Consider the following 26680-nt stretch of genomic DNA (forward strand, 5'->3'; position numbering starts at 1 on the left):
TGTCCATTCATTCAGCAACTTTCAGTTGCCATTATATCTCAGGCACTGTTCAAAGTGATGGAAATAGAACATTGAACAAAACAAAGTCTCTACACCCTACATTATGGTGGGGGGAGGTGGTGGTGGCGGGAGAGGGGGTGTACTTACACTACACACACAGTATGTCAGATGAAGAAACATGAAAAATAAGTGTGGTGGGGCTGGAGAGATGCTACTTTTTAAAAAGTGATCAGGGAAGAACCCTGGTAACGTAACATTTGAACAAAGACCTGAAATAAAGTTAGGGATAAAGACGTGCAGACACCTTTCACGCACGAGATGGAACTGCTTAGGCCTCGAGTTTGGAGCGTGCTGTATCCCTCAGATTCCACAAAGCTGTTTTACTTTCTTTAGACAAATACTCCTGGAAGTGGAATTGCTAGGTTAAAGGATTTGCTTCTTTTTTAGGCTCTTGATATTTATTGCCAATTTGCCTGCCAAAAGTTACGCCGTTTGTGTGTCCACCCAATAGTATCTTTCCCCTTATCAGGATTCCCTTTCTGAAATTGTATATGTTGTATAATTCACTTTAAAGAAATTCAGAAAGTACAGAAGGGTATAAAGTAAAAAAGTATGTTTTCATGAAATAGCCTGATTATAGGGTAGAATGGATTGTTAAAAGATATTTCAACAAGTTCCCATCAGCTTGTTTAAATCGATGTAGAAAGATCCCTGTATGTAAAAATTATTTTCTCAATGAGAGAGGCTCCTCCACAATTTTTGTTAATTAGAACATTTCAAATTATAAAGCCAGAAGCTATGACTATAAAGAGCACCATTATCATAAAATGCGTGCTTCTAGAAAATGAATACCCATCTATAGTCTTTGCATACTCTGATCAAATATACACATTAAAATTTGAAAGTAAACTTCGCAAGTAGTTATAAAAGAAATTGGGATAAGGTTTAATCCTTATTCACAGATAATAGTTTTGAAAGTAGCACATTTCATTTTAACTAATTATTATATTTCCTCTTTTTATACTCCTATTTTTCTTCTAATCAGATTGTAGATCTCCCATATCTTAGTAAGTAAAGTCCTTAAAATCTTTATCCAACAACTTCAGGGATTTGGGAACTTTGATTTGCTTATTACACAACAGATCATAATATAGAAAGACAGGTATAGTAAAATTAATTTGGATCCTGCTTACTGAGATGGCAGTTCTCAGTGAATTAAAAAATGTGGAGCCAGCCCTGATGGCCTAGCAATTAGTCTGTTGGACTCCGCTTTGGCATCATGGGTTCGGTTCCTGAGTGTGGTGGAACCACACCACTCATCTGTCAGTAGCCATACTGTGGCAGCAGCTCACATAGAAGAACTAGAAGGAGTCACAACTAAAATATACAACTATATACTTGGGCTTTGTGGGGGACGGGGGAGCATTGGCAACAGATGTTAACTCAGAGTGAATCTTTCCCAGCCAAAAAAAAAAAAAAAGCCAGTCCTAGTGGCCTAATGATTAAGTTTGGTGCTCTCCACTTTGGGGGTCTGGGTTCATTTCCTGGGCATGGACCTACACTACTCATCTTGTCAGTGGCCATGCTCTGATGGTGGCTCACGTACAAAAAGAGGAAGATTGGCAGCAGATGTTAGCTCAGGGTGAATCTTCCTCAGGAAAAAAAAAAAATGTAAATAATTTCTTTTTATGTCTGGCGTATTTTTCTATGAACTTACCCTAATTTACTAAAGAGTAGGTTTTTGATAGTTTTTCTGTTTTTTTTAGTTTTTTCTTTATGGAAAATTTAAAACATACACAAAGTAAGCAAAATCATATAACAAACCCTCTATACCTGTCACCCAGCTTCAATAATTATCAACATTTTGCTATTCTTTTTGTGTGTGTGTCAGGAAGATTGGCCCTGATCTAACATCTGTGCCAGTCTTCCTCTATTTTGTATGTGGGGTGCCGCCACAGCGTGGCTAACAAGCGATGTGTACATCTGCTCCCAGAATCTGAACCTGTGAACCCCAGGCCACTGAAGTGGAGTGCATGAACCCAACCACTATGCCACTGGGCCAGACCCCAACATTTTGCTATTCTTGTATCATCTATGCCTTTACTTGCTTTTCACCTCCTACCTGATGGTATTAATGATTTATGAGGGTTTTTTTTAGGTAAAATTTACATGCATTAAAGTGTGCAAATCTTAGCTGTAGGATTTGCTAAGTGAATATGCCTGTGTAACCCACACACTTAGTAAGATGCAGAGCATTTCCCATTTTTGTCTTACCTGTCAGTAGCCTTCTGTCCTGAGGAAAGCACTATTCTGATTTTTTTACACTTTAGATTAGTTTTGCCTCTTCTAGAATTTATATAAATGGAATCATACAGTATATACTCTTTTTTATTTAAACAGCTTCTTTCAGTTTCCTTCATTTTGTGGTGTGAACTGAGCACTATTCCATTGTATAGATATATCACAATTTATCTGTTCTCCTGGAATAGACTTTTGGGTTGTTTCCAGTTTTCGGGTTACAGCTTGTATGAACAGGGTTAGCCACTCTTATATTTGCTTACAATATATATTGTTTTTGAAATAAAATGACATCTAATTTAAACAATCTACCAATTTATAATTTTTAAGGCTGATCCCTCACCTTTCCACCTTAATGTATTGTTCTGACTTAGTGTTGTGCTTCAGCAAGTGTCCATGAACTTTAACCTTTAACATTTCAAAATTTATATAAAACCAATACCTAATATTTAAGAATTCTTGATTTTGTCAGAAATTGAGTACCTTTTTGAACAGCAAAAGTTTCCTCTGAAAAAATTCATTTTACATTCCACTATACTAATGGCATAATAAGTAATCCCTCTTTTTTCTTTCTCATTTGTTTTTCATTTTCTTTTTCAGAAGTGAGTCCCTGAGTCCTGAGTTGGTGGCTGCTGCATCTGCTGTTGCAGATTCTCTCCCTTTTGACAAGCAGACAACCAAGTCAGAGCTGCTCAGGCAGCTCCGGCAGCACGAGGAAGACTCAAGGGCACAGAAAGAAGGAGAAAGACCTAAAGTTAGGTTAGTGAATCAAATAGTTATGCCAGGAAGGCTGATATCTCAAAGTAGGCTATTTTTTATGTGACTGGTGAGTAATATATATAATAGATTCATTTATATATAAAATATGCTTCATAGATGGAATATTAGCAATTTGGTTTTTTTTAAAACTCATGTCTTAAGTAAGATTGCAGGGGGTTTTTTTGGTGAGGAAGATTGGCCCTGAGCTAACATCTGTTGCCAGTCTTTCTCTTTTTGCTTGAGGAAGATTGTCCCTGAGCAAACATCTGTCCCAGTATTCCTCTGTTTTGCATGTGGGATACCGCCCTAGTGTGGCTTGATGAGTGGTGTGTAGGTCCACGCCTGGGATCCAAACCTGTGAACCTTGGGCTGCCGAAGCAGAGTGCACAAACTTAACCACACGCCATGAGGCTGGCCCCAAGATTGCAGTTTTTAAAAGACTAATTGAATGGTTAAGCTTTTCTTTTGAGAAATTACGCATTTTTTTTTTTTTGGTCCCTGAAAAAGAAATGATAAATTTAGTAATGTTCTTAAAAATAAGTAAGTAAATAACGGAATAAGACAGTTTCTCTGAGAATATTAATTTTTTTCAGTTAAATAATTTGCTGTTCTTACACACAGTATGATAATCTTCAGGCCTCTTTCCTTCTCTTTTTCCTCTTATTCTTATGTTTTAGCTGACATCTTTCCACTCATCTCATCTCCATTACTTTAGGCCAAGTTATCCCGCCTGCTGCTGCAATGTAGTCAGTGGTGGCTGTGCTTTGTTTTTAAGGGTGATCTAAATCAGTCGTCCTCAGTGAGCATGTGTACCAGATTTACCTTGGGAAGTTAACAAATACAGGTGACTGGACTGTCAGTCAGATCACTCATTGTATTTATATTTTCAGAAATGCAAGGCAACAAAAAATGTGGCTAAATTTCAACTTTAATTTAGTTTTTTAATCCAGGTGATAATTATACAGACGTTGATTATATATCACCTTATCTGGATGTTAATTTTTCGTGACACTTTTAATTTAATGTTTAAAATGAACATTTCTGAAGAACATCTTTAAAAGAGGGAAGCATAAATCTTAGTGGTCTGTGAAATGTGAATGTTAATGTGTGACGTATAATCTTGTATGTAAACATAAGTTTTTATGTTGTATTAGTGCATAGAAGTAAAGTATGAATTAAGTGATGTGAATCTCATGTTTGAGCAAGTTTGCTACTACTCTGTAGCTAATGTTTGCAATACACTTGACCTTTTTCTTATTTCAGTTTCAGTAACATAATATCAGATATGAAAGTTGCCAAGTCTGCCACAGCTCGAGTTAGCACGAGACCAGTGCATCAGATTCAGTTTGATGAAGGATCTGACGATTATGGTGGCCAGGAGAAGACCGCTGATCTTAGGAAAAGGTATTGAAGCTTTGCAGTCTGTTTGGTTTCGTTTGTTGAACTGTAGATTTACTTTATTGCCAATCGATATCTGAGCATTATGGATGCATTTATATCTGTCTTCTTACTGTCCATGTACCATTTCCTAGAGAGGGAAAGATGTTCTGGGTTTAGCAGTCCTAGAATTTTCTATACCATAAATCAAAATGGGCCCTGCTTCACATTTACCTACAATGAATAAAGGTCTCCTCGTTCAGAATAAGTGGAGCTGACTGAATTCTGAACAAATGAATGTTTTGCAAGAGGCATTATTTTTCATTCTGATTATGTACCTAACAATGTATATTCATATACCCTTTATATCTGTTGATATAATCATCTTTCTTCATATGTTAGAGAAATAACCCACCATCAAAAAAAGAAGTTCATTATAATACCCTAAAGTAGTAGGTGATTTGTGGCAATTTGAATTTGGTAATTTGCAGTTCTTAAAGATGCTAAGTCATGCCTTACATAGTTGTTTTATAATAGAAAGCTGTCTGTATTTACATAAAATTTCTGTTCTTTTTCTCTCCTTCAAGCCCATGAAGTGATAGTTGTGGAGGAGGAACCAGATATTTAGCATGGTCTGAGAAAAACTAACCCAGGATGTGCTCACAATTAGTGTTTTCAATGCATTGTGTATGCCATGGATTTTGTTTTAAGTATAATCTTAGCAACTTGAGTTAAATTATTAATTTGTACAGGAAGATTGGAAAAGATGGTCAGTAGTTAACAAAGGAAGTTCAGGAGGATACAATGACTTTGGAAGATTATTTGAATTACTAATTTAAAGTGCTTTTATATCTATGACATATTACTGAATACAACAGAATGTGTACTTGGCGTTTTAGTTAAGATTTCTCAAATATATTTAACTTCAATCCTCTGAGATGATTCCATGCAACTATATCAGAATGCTATGTCGTAATTTGACTTTTAATGATATTAACTGTCATTAAAAATTAAAAAGTGACAAGCTAAAAAAGTAGGAAAGGGGTTTATGTGCATGTAATGACTGTGTTAAAAAGCTGACTAAGGGACTCTAGAATAAGGGGAAGCAATAGTGAGATACCAAGTTGTCCACCCTGCTCTGACTTGGGACAGCCTGAGACAATCCAGGTCTGGACTGGTCACCAAAAACGTACTCTAGACTGATTCCTTCGGTTAGAGATGAGAGGTGTGAGTCACTCACAAAGATGAGTGTGAGCACTGGCTTTGGAGTCACGCTGGCCTGCCTTCCAATCCTGGCACTGTGCCACTGACGAATGCTGTGCCTGGGGCAACTTGCACAGACCCATCAGTCTGTTTCCCCATCTATAAAATGCTGAAATGAAGCCTAGCTTAAATGCCTTTCTTGAGGAATAGGAGGGAAACGTGTAAACTATATATAGAAGATACACAGCAAATGTCTGTTCCCTTCCCTTCCCCTTTTAAAATTCTGGACTTTAGCGAATCATTCCCTTCTTACTGTGAGTTACTGTAGTCCATCATCCTGTTGACCTGACGTGAAGGTGAGGGTCTCCTGGGTGGGGAGAGTGCAGGGGTTGAGGATGGTTCTGGGCATAAATGCCTTTGTTGACAAGTATTTGGGGACTTGCTAGAGGGAAACTTCACATGACTTGAGATCACTTTATCTTTTTAATATGATATTTGCATTTTTCAGTTAATTTAGTAGAAAAAAGTAATTTGATCCAGAATTCAAAATTATTTAGAAAACTAACCTTTTAGTTTATAAACTGGATTTTAATCTGCCAGTAAATTTATTCAATAGGAATGTGAATTGATGCATAAAGCAGTTGATTAAAATTGTACAAGGAAGAGTTACCTATTAAACTCTGACATTAATTTCAACAGTTAATTAAAAATAGTTATGTGAAGAAAGTTAATTGTTATTTTAAAATTACAAAACGATTGCTTTATAAGTGGGAATGTTTTTATTTGTGTAATCTTTTATAGTTATAATTTGTAGTTAAACATGCAGTGTTTTCTGCCCTTTAAGGACACAGAAATGTGGACTTTAACAACTTCTAATTTAGCATATTCTGATAGCTTTCTACAACATTGAGTTTTCTAAAACCTTAATATGAAATGGATCAAGTAAAAATTATGGCAAATTGAGTTAGTCTTTTCAGTTAGGTATTTTGGAAATTAAACTGCTTTAACTGCTTGTTGTATTATGATTCAAAAATTCAACAGCATTGGTTCTATTTTTAGTTATCAGTCCTAAAGATGTGGCAATTTAGTTAAAATGTCTGCTGTGGGTCTTAGAATTATTTTTAATTTCTACGTTGAATATTTTTATAAAAGTTTCTTCTCACAAACAATTTTTTTGTTGATCATGTATAAAAATATTCATTAAAATAAATTGTTTTTTCTTTTTCAGTCTTAGGAAAAATATATTCAAGGGAAAGAGACTTAATATCTTTGATCTTAAGGCAGTTACTGAAGAGGCACCTGAAGCAGGTTTGTTAAGAAAAGAGCAACACTATTTCTCAGGTGTAGAAACATTCCATCTTTCAAAAACATCCTTAATGTTTTGACTGCATACAAGTTAGGTGTTTTCATATTCCACCCTGCCGTCGGCCTGGATCTTGCTTATGAGTGTAGTTGTTGACATTGCTGGTCTTGGTCAGATTTCTCCCTGGAAATGTTGCATTCTGTGAGACAATGGGAGGTAAGTACTACCAGCTGCCTGAATCCAGAGCTACAGGTTGGCTACTAACCTGGGTTAGAACATTAATGATCACCTACTTCCTCTGTGCTATTACGTAAAGATAAACTGTTTTTGTCCTAAGGCAGCTCACTGTCTAGGTGAGAAGATAGCGTTTATGGAAGTAACTTACTGAAGTGATTTACTGACTATTTAAGACATGGGAAGAAGAGCATTCAGGGAATGTATTTAGCAGACCTGTAGTGTTTTTTCTTAAAACATGGTTAGTCTTTGCTCTCTGTTCTTCCCCCTTTCTTCTTTGGGTAAGAAGTCAAATCCTTCAAGTTTGCCATTTTAGGTCTAACTAAAAGAGAAATACAAGCATCCTCTTGCCTGACATTAACTTTGGTTTACTGATAATTTAAAATAAATGAAGAAACTCAGTACAGATGGTCTCCAGCTTACAAGTGACTTCCATTTATAAAGATTGTAAGTTAGGTTTTTGGACCTTGGTAGAAATAATTGCAAGTTTTATATTTGAGTTCCTGGGCAAGCCTCCAGTGGCTCATTTAATCTTCCTATCAGCTACTTATATAAATATCTGATTTTCCCACTATTCGATAAACTCCTTGATATCAGGAGCTAGGTCTCATTGATTATATACCCAGCAGCACCTAGCCAGTTGACTTACAAATAAGAGGAATTAGTTATTGTAAATCTTAAATCTTTTTTTTGAACAAATTGAGCTGTAAGTATATATCCATAGAGGAAAGGAGTTAATCAGTGTTTGTTCATTTAAACTGAAGGTGAAGCTAAGACAACAACCCCCCTTCTTGTATTAGGAAAACTGCATTCTGTCCTGTCTGATGAAAAGGGAATACAAAATACAGGCATGGAGAATGGATCACCTCTCCTGTGTTGAAGTGGCAGCTGTTAAGCTTGCCTCAAAAAGGGAATTTGTCGTCAGGGCAGCTACTATTGTCCACCTAATGAAAGCCAGAAGAGGCACTTAGTTCTTGAAGGAACTAGCTTGCTTTTTTTAATCAGAAATCTTATTCCTAAAACTGAAATTAGCTGGCAAGGAAGTACTGCAGTTATATGTATTTTATAAAACAGTATAAAATTATTATACTCTAATAAGGAAAATAATGTCCAAATTTATGTAAATTTACTCTAACGAAGGTACTGTTTTAATAAGCTATAGTTGCATGAGTCTAAAGAATGTCTTGTTCCCAATTAAATACAAGAATAACAAGAATGTGCAAACTTAATTTTAGTGATTATTCGCTGCTGTTTCCCTCCCACCTAAAATAATACCTGACATATAGTTGGTATTTAATAATTATTTGACTGAATGAATGAGTTCTTCTGTCCCATAATTCCGACATTTTGCTCCCCACTAAGTTCTGACCACTGCTGCAAAGGATAGGGTCATAGACCCTATTGCTTATCCTGGAGTAATATAGAACTGAGAGGCAGTATAGCTTAATAGAAAGAATTTTGGTGTTGGGTAGATCTGGTTATTCAAATTCAGATTCTGCTGTACGAACCTCTCTGAGTCTCCCTTTCCCCATGTATAAAATGAGGTAAATACATACATCTCAAATATTCAATGAAGTAATATAATTAGTGTCAGGCACAGTGCCTGGAACACCGTGGACGTTCACTAATTGGCAGCTGTTAATGATGATCAGGATCAGGATGATGATCATGGAAAAGACATAAGTTGATCAGTGGCCACTGAATAAATCAAAAAAGTGACCATGATAAGTTATTTTACTGTATGATTACTCTGTAAATGTGGCTAACTGAGCCTAACTGCTGTGATCTTTTCTGTGTATCAAATGTTCTAGGCCAGCATACTCAATATCCAGCAGTCAGTGTGTGGTGAGGCATGATCATGCATGAACTTTCATGTACAAGTCTTTGTATAGACATATGTTTTCTTTTGGGTAAATATCTAGGAGTAAAATTGTTGTATGATAAGTGTATTCTCAACTTTCTCAGAATCTGCCAAACTGTTTTCCAAAGTGGTTTTACCGCTTTGCATTCCCACCATCGATGACTAGAGGGAATATGACTTATTCTTGAAAGATATCTTAAATTTCCAAAGCAAATAAATGATTGAAACATATGATATGAAGATGGTTATAAGCTAACACTGTATTACCTTACTCATAGAGTTGGCTGTGAGGATTAAATGAACTAATGCGTAAAAAGCATTTAGTACAGAGTAAGAGCTCAATATCCGTTAGTAGTAGTGTTATTACCATTGTTATTAAAATTATGTTAATTTAACTTTTTTGGTCTTTATTAGTAGTACATTAGTGACTTACCTTGACAGACTAAAAATAGAGATAAACCGGCTGGAATCAAAGTCACGTGTTGTGTAAAAAATATTCACATTCATTAAAACATCCTTAAACAAAATACACATTTCCTTTTTTCCTTTCCAATAGAGGGGGCAGTGAGACTTTAGGAATTGATTACCTGATATTGTAGTGAAACAAAAGTTAAGACTTGCAATTTTTGTAGTTGTAGTCTTTATACATCATTTTTTTTCAGTTTTAGCTTTCAGAGAGTGACCTTTCATTATATACTATTTAATTATGAGCTTCAAGGTCTGAAAATGTATTACCAATTCAGAGTTGATCATAACATTTTTAGAAATAAAGATATTTACATTGACTTGTGCTTATTTGGAATGCTTTTATTAAACAGAGACAGCGCCTTCACTGTGGGATGTGGAATTTGCTAAGCAGTTAGCCGCAGTAAATGAACAGCCCTTTCAGAATGGTTTTGAAGAGATGATCCAGTGGACGAAAGAGGGGAAACTGTGGGAGTTCCCAATTAACAATGAAGCAGGTAAGTCTTAACTTCAGACGTTTGTAAAATTCTGTGATGGAGAGTAAATCAGGCAGATACTCAGTTATAGAATTGAGATATTTATGTGAATCTTGAAACTTTGTGTTATCATCTTTATGGTGTCCTAAAAGAAATCTGACAGTGTTCTTAAAAAGAATGTTATGATTTCACTTAATTCTACACATTGATGAGGAAAATGAAGAAGTAAAATTATATGACAAAAATGCATCATGAATTTCTGTGATATAAAAGTGCTGAGAACTGCAAATGATGACAGTTTCCTAACTGCTAAGCAGGAGATTACCTGGTAAATCTTCTAATACATTGAATACTAGGTATGAGATGATACTTCAATTTTGGAGAACATTACAACTCTTAAAGTCTTATGCCGGTATCTTTCATTCATAAAACAATTGCATTAATGAGGTGTAAATTTCTTATACTCAAAGCCACTCAAAGCAAAAATTTTAGGAGGCTTTGAAATTCTTTGGCTGCAAACCTGGATGCCTTCAACTGGTAATAAAATATTGTCTACTTTCCTGGAGATTTTTCTGGAAATGTTACCTCTTTCTCAATCAAGGAAAGGACGACAGTATTACTGTGCTATTAATTTTTTTATGGCACCCATGTTGTCATCAGCTAAACATTTTCATTGATTTTTTTAGGTGTATTTTCAAGTAGAAGAATTTGTTTACTTTTATGGTAAGATTGGCTAGAAATTGCAAACACCTCAATAAGTCTTAGGAAAATGTATTCCATATTTTAACCTTTGTAGTAGTATGCTGTCACTGTAACATTTTAATTTTTGATAACTTTTTGTTTGGATTAATAAAGTGGAATGGAAGCTTTAATATTAGAAATATTTAGTCTTTTATCTTCATACAATATTACTTTGTATAGGAAAACTTTAGAGACTTACAAATCCTTTAACGAATTCTTAATGTTTTGTATATTTGTATGGTACATGCAGTAATGTAGTATGCTGTGTTTCATCTGTTATATAACATGTGTATTTCTTAAAGTACTATGGTTTCTGCACTCTGGAAGGTATCAGGGTAAGGTTAAAAAGAAACCCAAGGACTTTGCGTTGTGCAAACCTGAGTACAGAGCCCAGCTCTGTAAGTTATTAGCCATTTGCTTTTGAGGAAATTATTTAACCTCCTGAGGCTTAGTTCCTCACCTGTAAAATTAAAGATACCTCATTGGAAGACTATAAGAATTAAATAAGGTGAAGTTATTGAGTTGCTCAGCACAGTTCTTGGCATTATAATACATATGAATAAATGTTAGTTCCTTTCCCCTCCTGTCTGATCTGGAATTTAAAAGGAGCAGAAAACTAACAAAATACAATGTGTGATATTAAGGGAAGATTTCATTTTGATGAAACTTGGGTGTTCCAAGTCCTCATGGTTAAAAACATGGTTCTAAAAGCCGGTATTGAAATAGAATAACTGACTTTATTTAGGAAAGACAGTGAAGTGTATAGTGGTTAGGAGTTCAGATTTCTGAGTTATGAACTTAATCTCTCAAGCCTCACTTCCCCATCTGTAAAATGATGAGAATAATAATAGGATTTATCTTATGGGATTCTTCTGAGGAAAAAGGGAGACTATGCAAGTAAATATCACCATCAGAATCCATTTCTACAAGAACATTGTGAGGGGATTTGCTACTGTAACTATTTTCTGCTCTATACTGTAACACTTTTAAAATATTAGTGAGGATATTATGTATTTTCTAGGAACCAGCAAATATAGGGTAAATAGGAAAGCGTAAATTGGTGGTACATTGTCATCAAGAGGAAAACACTTAAAGTTCATCAAAATCTTGAGTGTCCAAACTCCAAAGGAATTCATCTTAAATATTACCTGGTTTTTGAGAAAGTTTAATTTCTAAAAAAGGAAAAAAACGTGTTTTTTTTCAGGTTGGGAAGATAAATGTGACAAGTATCCATATACACTGTACATATTATTGATGCTTCAGGGTCAGAAAGGGACCTGTCTCATTTCCAGCCCCTTAAGGCAGTTGATATCTGAATGAAAACAGGAAAGGAACAGTGGATACTTTCTCACTCTGATCACTCCCCTCAGCACACACTTAGGAAGTTCTGAATCCTTAAAGACTGGTGTCAGAACCTGAGCTGCAACACTCAGTGACTTACTTTTATATTTCTTTTCTTTTTTTTTTTTTTTGAGGAAGATTAGCCGTGAGCTAACTACTGCCAATCCTCCTCTTTTTGCTGAGGAAGACCGGCCCTGAGCTAACATCCATGCCCATCTTCCCCTACTTTATATGTGGGACGCCTGCCACAGCATGGCTTTGTGCCAAGCGGTCCCATGTCTGCACCCGTGATCTGAACCAGCGAACCCTGGGCCACCGAGAAGTGGAAAGTGTGCAGTTAACCACTGCGCCACCAGGCTGGCCCCTATATTTCTTATACTTAAATTTTAAGATTAATAAAGTGTCATGCTCTCTCTACTAATAATTAGCTTCATGAAGATTTACTTTGATGCTTTTGGGGAAAGATGTTTTGTTTTATTTTTAGCGCTCATGTCAGTTTTAGAACATAACACTGAAAATGACAAAGTGACATGTCCCATGTTTACAGTTTACTTCCCTCTGTTGAATATATGAATTATATGAATATATAAAAAATTACAGTTTGTTGTTTTGCCACTTAAAACGCATAAAGTATTTTTCCAATTCAAAGTAGCTTTTTTCCAGTTTTGTTTTGAGAACTGGTTTGCCCCTTCTTTTGTGCTTTGCCAGCATGGAGATTTACAAGAGCTGTTAGATAGATCTGTTCTCACTTAGATTTTATAGTATTTGTTATATGTTGGATTGATGATAAAATCGTTTTTATTTTAGCTTTGGCTTTCATTAAATTTAATCACATTTTACCACTACCCAGTTAACAGAGTCTTGCTCTTGAATATCCATTAGCCATATGTATGCCACCAAATTAAGGGTGTTTTGGAAATGTTCTCCAAGAGTAAGTCTCAATTTAGAGGCTTCAGTGGGCAAAAAAACTCATTCAGGGATGTGAATCACACTTTTGTTTTTATTTTTCAGTTGGCTTAAACTTTTTCACTTCTAATTGCCATCCTCTGCTAGGGTATCTGGAGTATGAGCTAGCAAGAATAGTTAGGAAAGTTCAAAATTACCATAAAACTCTGAAGAAGGGTCTGTTGTTTTGTGGGAGGGTATAGGGTGGAGAAAATTAGGGCTAGGATAAAGATGATTAGATATCTGTTGGCTGTTTTAGATGAGATGATGGCCTATGAGCAAGAGCCTCAAAGTACTGACAGGAAAAGAAGTAGTAGTTTTGACAATAAATAGAAGTAGAAACAATTCAAAGTGAAGGTGACTCGATTTGCTTCTATGCTATAATATACTCTTGTCAAAAGTAATTGGTCATTGCTGTTAACTAGCTTTTGCCCTTTGTTTATTGGACCATATTTTTAGCTGTATTTAGTAATATTAAATTGCATGCAATGATATTTAAAGCAGAATTAGACACAGAATTAACCTGTGTCACCTTAGTTGATTGTATACCATATGGAATTTCCCTTTTTTGGGGGGAAGATCAACCCTGAGCTACTATCTGCCGCCAATCTTCCTCTTTTTGCTGAGGAAGAGTGGCCCTGAGCTAACATCTTTGCCCATCTTCCTCTATTTTATATGTGGGACACCTGCCACAGCATGGCTTGATAAGCAGTGCGCAAATCTGTGCCCGGGATTTGAACCAGTGAACTCCAGGCCACCAAAGTGGAGCGTATGAACTTAACTGCTACAACACTGAGCCGGCCCCGACCGTGTGGAATTTCTTTTTTATATTTAATTTTCCACTCTTATTTTCTCTTTGCTATATTACGTTTCTTTTGTTTATTAAAAAATATTTTGTTACATAAATATGTGAAAGTTTACTTGCAAAAAGTCAAATAATATGAAAAAATAGAGAGTCTACTTTATCCCTCAGTTCTCTTCTGTTTTCCTGAAACAACCATTGTCTATAGTTTGATATATGTCCTCTCAGTCCACTTGAAATGGCAGTTACACGGTTTTTTTTGACCTAGATGGGCCCATACCACACATATATTGTCCTGCAGCAGTTTTTTTTATTTAGCACTATGTCTTGAAAACTTTCCTTATCAGTAAATAGAGATCAACTTTGTTCTGTTTGTTTTTATAGTTCTCTAAAATAGAACTATTTTATATTTATTTAGTAGTTGTATAGTATGCCGTTGCGTGAATGCATGTAGTTTATTTTATCGTTTTTCTGTTGATGCCTGGAGCTGTAGAGAATCTTTTATAGCTGTCCTTCCGTACATGTTTGAGTACTTTTAGCTCCGAGAAGGGTCAACCAATAGGTATATTTTAAGGTGCAGTAAGTATTGACACATTCTCTTCTAAAAAGATAGCCAGTTGACCCTCCAACCAGCTATATGAAAATCCTGTTTCTTTACACCTTGCCTAATGCTGAAGATTTAATTATCTTTCAAATATTCAGGGCAAAAAGTGGTATGATTGGTGTTTTTATTTGCATTTCCTGGCTTGCTAACCAGCTTGTGCATCTTTTCGTATGTTTATTGGCTATTTTGTGTTTGTTCTGTGACTTATGTCTTCATACCCTTTGCCTTTTTCTGTTGGGTGGTTTTATCAGTTTGCAGGAACTTGATATATTATGGACTTTACTACTTCAGCTATTATATAGTTGGAAATATTCTCTCCCAATCTGTCTCTTTTCTTTCTTTTTAGATTAATTTGATTTTTTAAATCATAGTAAGGTTATAGTTTATAGTTATAAAGCAGTTCCTTTTGCCACATAATCAGGTCTGTTCTGAGAGCTAACCTCTTTCAATCTTTTGGCTCTCTATTTTTTTTTTTAAAGATTGGCACCTGAGCTAACAACTGTTGCCAATCTTTTTTTTTCTGCTTTTTCTCCCCGAATCCTCCCAGTATGCAGTCGTATATTTTAGTTGTGGGTCCTTCTGGTTGTGGCATGTGGGATGCTACCTCAGCATGGCCTGATGAGCGGTGCCATGTCCTCGCCCAGGATCCAAACCAGCGAAACCCCAGGGCGCTGAAGAGGAATGCACAAACGTAACCACTTGGCCATGGAGCCGGGCCCTGGCTCTATTTTATTTTTTACATTTCTAAATTATCTGTTTAATTCTGTTATCCATTTTAGATATGATCTAGTGTGTGTGTCTTCTGCTCATCCTCTCAAAATAGATATATCACAGTTTTTGTTTGGTCTGTATCCATGTTTACATTAGTATGACTGTAATATTCCTAAGTCTCAGAATAATGATCCTTGGTAAGGGATTTTATTTGTTTAAAATCATTGTTCTAGGAACCATGGGGGCCTTTAATCTGGGAACTTCTTCCCTTCTGGAGAAATTTTCTTTTATTATTTATTTGGTAATTTAGGCCTCCTAATCTCTCTTCTCTATCTTTTTGTTCTGTGCTCTGGGAACATTCCTCAACTTTATCTTACTACTTTCTCTTGGGTTTTTGTTTCTATTATCACATTTTTAACTTCTACCCCTCCATCTTTTAAAAAATTGTTGTTATTCTTAGTATTAGATTGATTTTCTTCTGTTACCCACATTCTTTTGGCTTCCTCAGAGTTCCTTTTTGTTTTGGAGTTTGTATTAGGTTAACACTAGCTGCTGTTTCATTGAGACCCCATAAATGTAGTTGTTTAAAAGGAGAGAAATTTATTTGATTACTAGTTCAAGTCCCAGATCAGTGAGCAGCCGTGTTGCACACAGTTAGCCAGGGATCCAGGTTTCTTCCCTTTTGTTTATCTTCCCTCCCATGGGGTCTTTTCCTCATGTGCATGATTAAAGATGAATCACAGGAACATTGTGCTCAGGCTCACAAGAAGGGGCAAAGAGGGTATAGTGTAAGCAACCCCGCTATCTTAAAGGCCATGGCTTGAAAATGTCACAGGTCACTTCTGTTCATATTACACTGGTGAAAATGTAACCATATGGCCACACCTAACCCAAAGGGGGCTGGAAAATGTAACGTTGCTGAACAGCCAGGTACAGGTTTTTAATTCTTCTACTTTGATAAATGGAAAGTGGATTTTGACAGGTGGGTATGAGTTTCTGCTAATATGTTTCTCATTCATATTAGAGGCTCTCCTAAAACATCTGCTGTTCTTTGGATGTTTGTTCATACTTTAGAGTTGAAGACCATCAAAAGCTATTTATTGGATGTGTGTGCATGGTGAGACTTGTCAGCTGATGGGCTTTCTGTCAGAGGAGTTGGGAAGGAGCCAATTTGGAGACATCGCAACTCCATGTTTATAGTTCTTTTCATCTTCTCACCACTGGCTTGAGGCTGTAGGCCTTGGCTGTGCTCTGAGAACTGCAGGGGAAGGGATGGGGGGTGTCTCATTCAGCATACAGACTTTCACTTAATTCCCCTCTTATCACGTCAATGACTTATTCCTTTTTCCCATTTTAATTTCTCCCACAAGTAAACTGCCCATCTTCTTTGGGAATGAGTCGTGTAGTCATCTGGAGGTGCGGGTGGAAGATGGGATGTGGGCGATCTAACTATTCCCTAAACTAGTTTTAATTAATCCCGTTTTTTGTCCCTCATCCCCACTCCTAATTTCAGTGGTATGTGGGGCCTGTAATTCCTGAAGCCCTTGAAGCCTGTTTGCTTCTTTTTTTCTTTCCTGTCTCCAGGTGTTTGGTTTTAGCAGCCTTGCCTCTGCTAAATCAGTTACTACTCATATGTCCGCTTTCCTCCTTCTAAAGTTTTCTGATATCTTCTGTCTGTTGTTCTCTTTGTCTTTGTGCATTTATACTTTTATTCCTTTTACTGCCCTTTGGTAGATATTAGAAGGGAATGGAGATTTTAAAAGCATGGGTTCGATCTGCTACATTTTAACTAGAAGTCCTTGCTGTTTAATCTTTGATCTGTTTAGAATGTCTTTAACCAACAGAGATTTTAGTTTTTATATAGTTAAATCTGTTAGCGTTTTCCTCTTTAATCTATCTGGAACTTACTTTGTATAGAGTATCCCCTCTTTAGCTTCTCTCTTTCCCTTTGTTTTATACTTACCAATGCCACTTAGCTCTCGTTCATTCATTGACTCATTCAGGAAGGTCTATTCATTATGTCCTCCTAGAGCATTCTAAATTAAAAAGATTGTTGATCTCTCATCTAGAGCAAGGGTAATAAGAAATAAGATTACCTACGCCCTTTTTAGATGCTCTATTCCCTTGATATAGCATAGTCATAATTACTATGTCCATCTACCCCATTAGAACTTCCTGTATGTCGGGGATAGTCAGTCTTCAGACCAATGTCTATTAATGATTTAATAAATTAACTGTTGAGCTTGTGTTAATATGACTATTTTTTTCAACAGTTTCTCTTGCAAAATTTTCTGTCTTAAGTGTTATATTTTAGTACACCTAAGGATACTAAGAACTAACAAACAAGAAAAAAGTCTCAATCCGGTAGTCACCCTTGGGTTTTTGAGAGCAGTTATCACCTTGATTTATTATGTTCCCGATGCTGCAGACCTTATTTTTCAGCTCTGACATACTCTCTTTCAAATATATTGGAAATTTAAACCTGCCCTGACCTGTTTTTCATTTTACAACATTAGCCATATTGGATGTTTTAATAGAATAGTTGTCACATGAAACTGTTAATAGTGTTTGAGCGTATGGGAAAGACCTTTAGCGAAGTGAGGCTGGATTTTTCATTTTAACTTCTCTATATTGCATTCCTCCCATTGCCACTCCCAGGTGCATGTTGCCTTTAAAAAAAAGTAAAGGAGTAACAGACTTGCTTGGTGATATAAACTGTTGAGAGCCATAGAGAATTCTGAATGGGATTCAAAACAATTTTTTAAAACAATAATTTGTGTTGTTAAAAAAAATCCAGGGGCCAGCCCAATGGTGTAGTGGTTAAGTTCGTGCTCTGCTTCAGCGGCACGGGGTTTGCAGGTTCAGATCCTAGGCGTGGACTTAGCACCACTTGTTAAGCCATGCTGTGGCAGCATCCTACAGAAAATAGAGGAAGATTGGTACAGATGTTAGCTCAGTGACGATCTTCCTCAAGCAGAAAAAGAGGAAGATTGGCAACACATATTAGATCAGGGCAAATCTTCCTCACAAAAAAAGAAAAAGGAAAAAAATACATATGCATATAGAAAAAGGACTAGAAGGATATACACCAAAATGTTAGCAGTGATTAGCCTTGGGATATGTGAGTAGAAGTTGTTGAGGGGTGTGGGTTAGAGAACAACTTCCATTTTTTTTACTTCATACACATCTGTTTTACTGTATTTCACTGAATATGACATACTCTTGTTTTTCAACATTTTAATATCTCTGAAATCATGATGCATCTTATCATGATAGCCTGGCATCACTGAAGAAGTCGTTCTCATTGCCTGTTGTGTGTGTGCCTCTGCACTTGCAGAAGGGGTGTCAGAAGGGGCCATAGGGAGCACTCTTAAGAAATGCTGCATCCTGAACGTTCTTAATAGCATGTACAAAACCATGACCACTGACAGCTCAGAGTTGAAAAGCCAGTTCAGGAGAGTTGGATTCTGAATGTGAAGAAGGCTTAGGAATACCTTAACCAATTGTATCAGTTTTTGCTGCATAACAAGCCACACCAAAATTTAGTAAAACAACAGCTGAGTTGTAATTGCTCATGAGTTTGTGGGTTTTCTGTTTGGTTTTGGCGGGTTGGCTGGGAGTGGGTTGTTCTAGAGCGCCTTCTCACATGTCTGGTTGCTGGTGCAGGCCCTTGTCAGGGGAGATGGAGATAACTGGTTTATGTGTCACTCCTCATCTCACAGACTAGCCTGGGCTTGTTTGCATGGCTGTAGAAGAGTTCCTAATAGCAGGGGAGAGCAAGGATTGATGTGCAGTACTGCTCACGCCTTTGTTTGCATCGCGTTCGGTAATATCCCGTGGACCGAAGCAGATCGCCTGGCCCACCCAAATTCAAGGGTGGGAAACAGGCTCTGTGGGAAGAATGGTAAAGTCACATTGCAGAGGGGCACGTATACAATCGTAGGAGTGATATGTGGCCATTTGGCAGTCTAATGCCTTGATGTATTTTTTATGTATTTTAGTTTTTATAAGAGTGATGTGTAGATCTTTAAGTATCCAAAATTTTGAAAGTATCTCAGTAAGTATAAAATAATTCTAAGTGATTAGAAAGCATTTTTTAAAGCTTTTATTTTGAGGTAATTGTGAATTCACATGCAGTTGTAAGAAATAATAAATATCCTGTACATCCTTTACCCATTTTCCCCTAGTAGTTGTGTCCTCCATAACCATAGTACAACATCACAGCCAGGCAATTGGCATTGCTGGAGTCTTCAGCCATGTTCATGTGTCACCACTTCCACATGTACTCCTTTGTGTGAGTGTGTGTGTGTTTAGTTCTGTGCAATTTTATCACATATGTAGATTCATGTGACTGCCACCACAGTCAAGATTCAGAACAGGTCCATCACCTCCAGGATCCTTCTTTACAGCCCTTTTATAACCACATCTCCTTGCCTCCTGCTGCCCTCCCTTCTCCATCCTGATCCCTGGCAATCACTAAATCCATTCTCCATCTCTATAATTTTGTTATTTCAAGAAATATATACAAATGGAATCATACAATATGTAACCTTTGGGGATTGGCTTTTTTTATTTAGCATGATTAATTCTCTGGAGATTTATTCAAGTTGTTGCCTAGGGTTTTTCATTGTTTTTGTTTTGTTAAAAAATCCATAGGGTTTTTTATTGTTTTGTTTTATTTCTGAGCAGTATTCCATGGTTTGAATGTACCAGTTTGTTTAACCATTCACCTGATAAAAGACATCTGGGTTGTTACCAGTTTTTGGCTATTATGAATAAAGGTGCCATAAATATTCATGTGTAGGTTTCTGTATGAATGTAAATTCCCATCTCCCTGGGACAGATATCTAGGAGAGCAATTGGGTCATATGGTAGTTGCGTGTTTAGTTTTTTAGTTCTTTATTCTTTTATTTTTCCCTTTTCTCCCCAAAGCCCCCCAGTACATAGTTGTATATTTTTAGTTGTGGGTCCTTCTAGTTGTGGCGTGTGGGATGCCACCTCAGCATGGCTTGATGAGTGGTGCCATGTCTGCACCCAGGATCCAAACTAGTGAAACCCTGGGCCGCTGAATCGGAGTGTGTGAACTTAACCCCTGGGCCACGGGGCCGGCCCCGCATGTTTAGTTCTTCAAGAAACTTCCAAACTATTTTCCAGAGTGACTCTGCTGTTTTATGTTCCCACCAGCAATGTCATAATGATCTAATATCTCTTCATTCTCACCAGCATTTGATGTTGTCATTGTCTTTTCTTTTAGATGTGTTCACATTCTGAGAGGTGTGCATTGATAGCTCATCGTGGTTTTAATCTGCGTTTTTCTAATGGCTAATGAGGTTGAACATCTTTTTCATATGTGTGTTTGCCATATGTCTATTTTCTTCAGTGAAATGTCTCTTCTCTTTTTTTGCGTCTTTTGCCCATTTTCTAATTGGATTGTCTGGTTTTTTCACTGTTGCGTTTTGAGAGATTTTCATATATTCCAGATACTAGTCCTTTGTTGCATATATGGTTTGCAAACATTTTCTCCCAGTCCGTAGTTTGTCTTTTCATCCTTTTAACAGAGTTTTTCGTACACCAAAAGTTCTTAATTTTGATGGGGTCCAATTTTTCCTTTTATGGATCATGCTGTTGGTGTCAAGTTCTTTGCCAGTCCCAGAACCAGAAGCTTTTCCCCTCTGTTTTTTTCTTTAAGATTTATAGTTTTTTTAAATTGATAAATATCCAATTGCTCCGGCTCCATTTGTTGAAAAGGCTATCCTTTCTCCATTGAATTGTCTTTGCACCTTTGTAAAATGTTGGGCGTATTTGTCAAATCACTATGTTGTATACCTGAAACTAATACAATATTATATGTTAACTATACTTCAATAAAAATAAACAAATTTTAAAAAGTCTGCTAGGACTACCATAACAAAATACTACAGACGAGGTGGCTTAAAAAAACAGAAATCAATTTTCTCACAATTCTGGAGGCTAGAAGTCCAAGATCAAGGTGTCAGCAGGGTGGGTTTCTCCTGAGGCCTGTCCTTGGCTTGCAGAGGGCTGCCTTTTCATTTTGTCTTCACGTAGTCTTCTCTCTGTGTGCACTCCTAGTATCTCTTCCCATTCTTGTAACGATGCCACTCCTTTTGGATCAGGGCTCTAGTCTTAGGACCTCGTTTAACCTTATTTACCTCCTTAAAGGCCCTCTCTTTAAATAAGGTCACCTTGGGGGTCAGGACTTCAACCTATCAGTTGTCCATATTAACTGTGGATATAGCTCAGTCCATAACAGGGTCTATTTCTGGGTTCTTGATTTTGTTCTATCGATCTATGTGTCCCTCTGCCAATACCATGCTCTTGATTACTCTAGCAGTATAGTAAGTCTTAGCATTATTCCTCCCACTTTATTCTCTTTCAAGATTGTTTTAACTATTCCAGGACTTCCACCTTTCCATATAAATTTTAGAATAAGCTCGACTGTGGCAAAACTTTGCTGCGATTTTGATAGGAAGTGCATATAGATTAATTTGGAGAGAATCGACTTCTTTAATATGTTGAGTCTTCCAATTTAAATTTAATTAGAAATGTGATTGATTTTTATGTGTTTATCTTGTGTTCTATAACCTTACTGACTCACTAATTAGTTCTGGGAGCTTTTTTTTGTGGATTCCTTGGGATTTTCTAATGTGGACAATCATGTCGTCTGCAAATAGAGTTTTATTTCTTCCTTTCCTATCTATATGCCTTTCTTCCTCCCTCCCTCATTGCAGTGGCTAGAACTTTAAGTGCTGTGTTGAATAAGACTGGTGAGAGCTGACCTCCTTGCCTTGTGCATGACCTTAGGGGGGAAGCTTTCAGTCTTTCACCACTAGGTGTGACATTAGCTTTAGATTTTGTGTAGATGCTCTTTATCAAATTGAAGTAGTTTCTCTCTTTTCCTAATTTGCTGAGAGTTTTTATCAAAATGAGTGTTGGATCATATGATTTTTCTTCTTTAACCTGCTGATATGGTGGATTACATTGATTTTCAAGTATTTAACCAGCTTTGCATACCTGGAATAAATTCCGCTTGATCTTGGTATGTAAGTCTTTTTATACATTGTTAGATTTGTTTGCTAATTTTGTTTAAAGTTTTTGCCTCTAAGTTCATGAGCGATACTGGTTGATAGTTCTCTCTCTCTGTCTTTTTTGTTGTTGCTGATGTATCTTTGGTTTTGGTAACAAAGTAATACAGGCCTCATAAAATGAGTTAGAAAGTATCCTTTCTTCTTGTGGTTTCTGGAAGAAATTGTGTGAAATTGGTGTTAATTCTTCTTTAAATGTTTGATCAAATCTCCAGTGAAGTGATCTGAGTTTGGGGATTTCTTTTTTAAGAGCTTTTAGATTATACATTCCTTTTCTTTAATAGTTAAAAGACTGTTCAGGTTGTCTATTTTATTTTCGTTGAGTTTTGGTAGTTTAATGGATTTTAAGTTGTTCATTTTTTTCAAGTTGTTGAATTCGTGAGTGCAAAGTAGTTTGTAGTATTCTTTTATTGTCCTTTTAATGATTTTAGGATTTATAATGGTAAATTTCATTCCTGATATTGGTCGTGTGTGCTTTCTGTCCCTTATCAGACATGCTAGAGATTTATCAATTTTACTGATTTTTTTTTTAAGAACCAGATATCAGTTTCATTGATTTTCTCTTTTAATTTTTTTGTTCCTGATGTTATCTTTATTACTTCTTCCTTTTGCTTGCTTTAGGATTATTTTGCTCTTCTTTTACTAGGGTCTTGAGGTGGCAGCTTAGATTATTGATTTTCCTCTTATGTATACATTTAGTGCTATATATTTCCCTCTCAGCACTGTTCTAGCTGTATCCCACAAAATTTTGATTTGTAGTGCTCATTCTCATTCAATTCTGTGTTTTTTAAATTTCCTGTGAGATTTCCTCTATGACCCATGAGTTGTTTATAAGTGTATTAATTTCCAACAGTTTGAAGATTTTTGTCTTTCTTTCTTTCTTCTTCTTCTCCCGAAAGCCCCCAAGTACATAGTTGTATATTCTAGTTCTACTATGTGGGATGCCACCTCAGCATGGCCTGATGAGAATCCGAACCAGCCAAACCCTGAGCCACCAAACTGGAATGCTCGGCCACGGAGCCAGTCCCAGATTTTTGTCTTTCTGTTATCGATTTCTGGTTTGATTCCATTATGATCAGAAAACATACTATGTGTTATTTCACTTATTTTAAATGTGTTGAAGTTTGTTTTGTGGCTCAGGATATGGTTTAGCTGGGTGAATGTTCCATGGATGCTTGAGGAGAATTTTGTGTGCTACAGTAGTTTGGTATTCTGTCGACGTCAGTTTGATCCTGTTGGTTGATGTTGTTCAGTTCTTCTATATCTTTGCTAATTTGTTACCTGGTAGTTCTCTCAAGTGCTGACAGTGGTATATTGAAATCTCCAGCTGTAATTGTGGATTTTTCTAGTTCCCCTTTATTTCTATCAGTTTTTCTTTCAGGTATTTAGAAATTCTGTTGTTTGGTGCATACATAATTCAGATAACTATGTCTTCTTGGTGGATTGATCCTTTTATCATGTAATGTTCCTATTTCTCCCTAGTAATTTTCTTGGCTGTGAAGTCTACTTTATCTGATATTCATATAGCCACTCATGCTTTCTTTTATTTAAAATTAATGTTAGCAAGATATATCTTTCTGCATCCCTTTACTTCAGCCTACCTCTGTTATTTTTGAAGTGAGTTTCTTGTAGACAGCATATAGTTGAATCATGTTTTTACATCTACTCTGCCAGTCTCTGTCTTGATTGGTGTATTTAGACCATCTGCATGTGAAGTAATTATTGATTTGTTAGGACTTAAGTCTGTTTGAAGATTTTCCTGTTGTCTTTCTGGTGCTGATTTCTGGTTTGATTCCATTGTGATTAGAAAACATTCTATATATTGTTTCACTTATTTTAAATGTGTTGAAGTTTGTTTTGTACGGACATTTTGTGGCAAAAAACCATTTTATTATTTGTTTTCTGTTCATTCTCTCTGTTTTTGATTCCTCTGTCTTTTCTTGGCTTCCTATGGGCTGCTTGAACGTATTTTAGGATTCCATCTTGTTTTATTTATGTTCTTTTAATGTAATTTGTAGTTTGTAGTGGTTGCTTTAGATATTAGAATATTCATTAGCAGTAATTGCTGCTGCACTTTAAACGTTTACAGTATGCTAAGCATTGTAAAAGAGCTGGATAAGCTGGGTGTCTATTTAATCTTTACAGAAACCTCATGAAAAAGGTGCTGTTTTAATCCACATTCTTATGCCTGAGGAAACTAACGTTCAGAGAAGTTAGTTTGCCCAGTCACACCGTTGTTAAATTGGTGGGCAAACCTATTTCTAACCCCAAAGTTCATGCCTTTTACTGTAATACTATATTACCTCATTAATGTTAATTTTATGATGTAGCTTTTACATTCACAATTATAGTGTAATAAATTGTCTTATTTCCTAGGTTTTGATGATGATGGTTCAGAATTTTATGAACATGTATTTCTGGATAAATACCTGGAGGATTTTCCAAAACAAGGACCAATTCGCCACTTCATGGAGCTGGTGACCTGCGGCCTTTCCAAAAACCCATATCTGAGTGTTAAACAGAAGGTCGAACACATAGAGTGGTTTAAAAATTATTTTAATGAAAAACGGGACATTCTAAAAGACAGTAACATACATTTCAATTAAAGACCTTGGAAACTTTTATTTCAAGCTGTTGAAGATTGATATTATAAATAAATAATTTTACTAGAAGTTTTCCTGTATTGTGTTAATTATTGCATCTGATTTGAATGGTATAAACGTTAAATTATTTAAAAGTATATACTGGTAACTGAAAAATATTCTTACATGGAAAAGAATTATCAGCATTCCTAGATTCAACTAGCAATTCTTAAAAAGAATATCTAGAGCTGGCCCCATGGCCTGGTGGTTAAGTTCAGCATGCTCTGTTTCAGCGGCCCAGGTTTAGTTCCCGGGCACAGGCCTGTACACCACTCATTGGCAGCCACGCTGTGGCAACAACCCGCATACAAAGTACAGGAAGACTGGCACAGATGTTAACCAGGGCAAATCTTCCTCAAGAACAACAACAAAAGAATATCTAGAATTAATAATAGTACAACTCCTCCACACTTTTTCTTTTCATTCAGTAACCATACTTCTTTGAAATACAGTTATTAGCCATATATCTGATGACATCAGAGGGCTATAACAGTTGAGATGATTTATAGACAGTTTTATATGTATAGACTATATATATTTACATATTTTTTCTATATTTGGATATACACATATTTATATTTTTTATAAATTTCACACCAAATTAACAACCCTTGCCTAAGTCTGGGTCACTACAGAGAAGTAACCTTGTTGAAATAAAGGGCTTATTCTAATTCCCACTAGTACTTGAGGTATTTATGCCAAAGTTAGAACTATTTATTTTCCATTAGGGTGCTTAGCAGTGTGATTCAAATTCATACAACTTAGAAGACTGAAGATTCTAAAGAAACTCAAAACAAGAACTTAGTTTACAGTGTCCTCAAGCTAGTAGTGTTTCAGGCCCCTGGCACAAGCAAACAAAAATCACGTCAAGGAACCCACCATAAACCCAGACTTCGAATTAGAAAACACACAAGGAAACAGCACTGTGAATACACACCAGCAGAAACAGCAGACGACACAATCAGACTCACAAAGCCTTTAAATACCGGGCTTACCATATTCAGAATATAAAATATATGTGACTTAAAATGTAGAGCAGGAAACTAAAAATGATCAAACAGAATTGAAAAAAAAATTTAGTGAAGGAGTTTAACAGATTAGACACTGGCAAATAGATCTAAAGAAATTATCCATGTGCAGCAGAGAGAAACAAAGAAAAGATACGAAAGAGAGGTAAAGATTAATGTAGAAAAGTAACATTTGTGCAGTCAGATTTCCAGAAGGAGAGAATTGAAGGAAAAGGTCAAAGGCTATCTGTGGGTAATCAGAATTTTTTCAATTTATGAAAGACATCAATTCACAGTTAAAACAGTGCTCTTTCAGTCATATATGGACTCTGTGCCCAACAATAGCAGAATACATTCTTTTCAGGTACACTGGAACACTTAAAATTTTCTATTTTAATGTGGGTATTTAGTTCATGTATATTCATTGTAGTTAGTGATATGACTGGGTTACTGGATTTATTTCTGGTACCTTTTTTTGTGTTCCCTTCCTATTCTTGCCTTCATTTTGGCTATTTTTTCTCATGCCATACTAGTGGAAAAGGGGGACAGAATACAAAATATCTTTCAAAAATCAGGGCTAAATACACTTGTCAGATAAACAAAAGCAGTTGGCTACCAGCAAGTCATTAAGAAACTCCTAAAGATATACTTCAGGCAAAAGAGAAATGATCCCAAATTTAAGGTCTGAAATACAAGAAGAAATAGCAAAGAAAGTGGTAAATATGTAAGTTAATTCTAAACAATAATAATAATGTCTTATGGGCTTGATTAAAATATATGACAATCATAGGCTATGTTAGGATGGATT

General features: G+C 36.1%; 1 protein-coding gene across 2 annotated transcripts in view; it reads left to right on the forward strand.

Annotated features, from left to right (window-relative positions):
- MRPS31 (mitochondrial ribosomal protein S31) overlaps nt 1-24895 on the forward strand; it is a 39873-nt gene extending 14978 nt beyond the window's left edge. For both annotated transcript variants that reach the window (XM_014868413.3, XM_014868414.3), the window contains exons 3-7: nt 2899-3057; nt 4321-4461; nt 6866-6945; nt 9854-9997; nt 24600-24895. In XM_014868413.3, the coding sequence (XP_014723899.1) occupies nt 2899-3057; nt 4321-4461; nt 6866-6945; nt 9854-9997; nt 24600-24829 (754 nt within the window). In that variant the 3' untranslated portion in view covers nt 24830-24895. The remainder of the gene's footprint in view (nt 1-2898; nt 3058-4320; nt 4462-6865; nt 6946-9853; nt 9998-24599) is intronic.
- The last annotated feature ends 1785 nt before the right edge of the window (nt 24896-26680 follow it).

Source organism: Equus asinus, chromosome 11 (genome assembly GCF_041296235.1).
Source record: "Equus asinus isolate D_3611 breed Donkey chromosome 11, EquAss-T2T_v2, whole genome shotgun sequence".
Taxonomy (NCBI): Eukaryota; Metazoa; Chordata; class Mammalia; order Perissodactyla; family Equidae; genus Equus; species Equus asinus.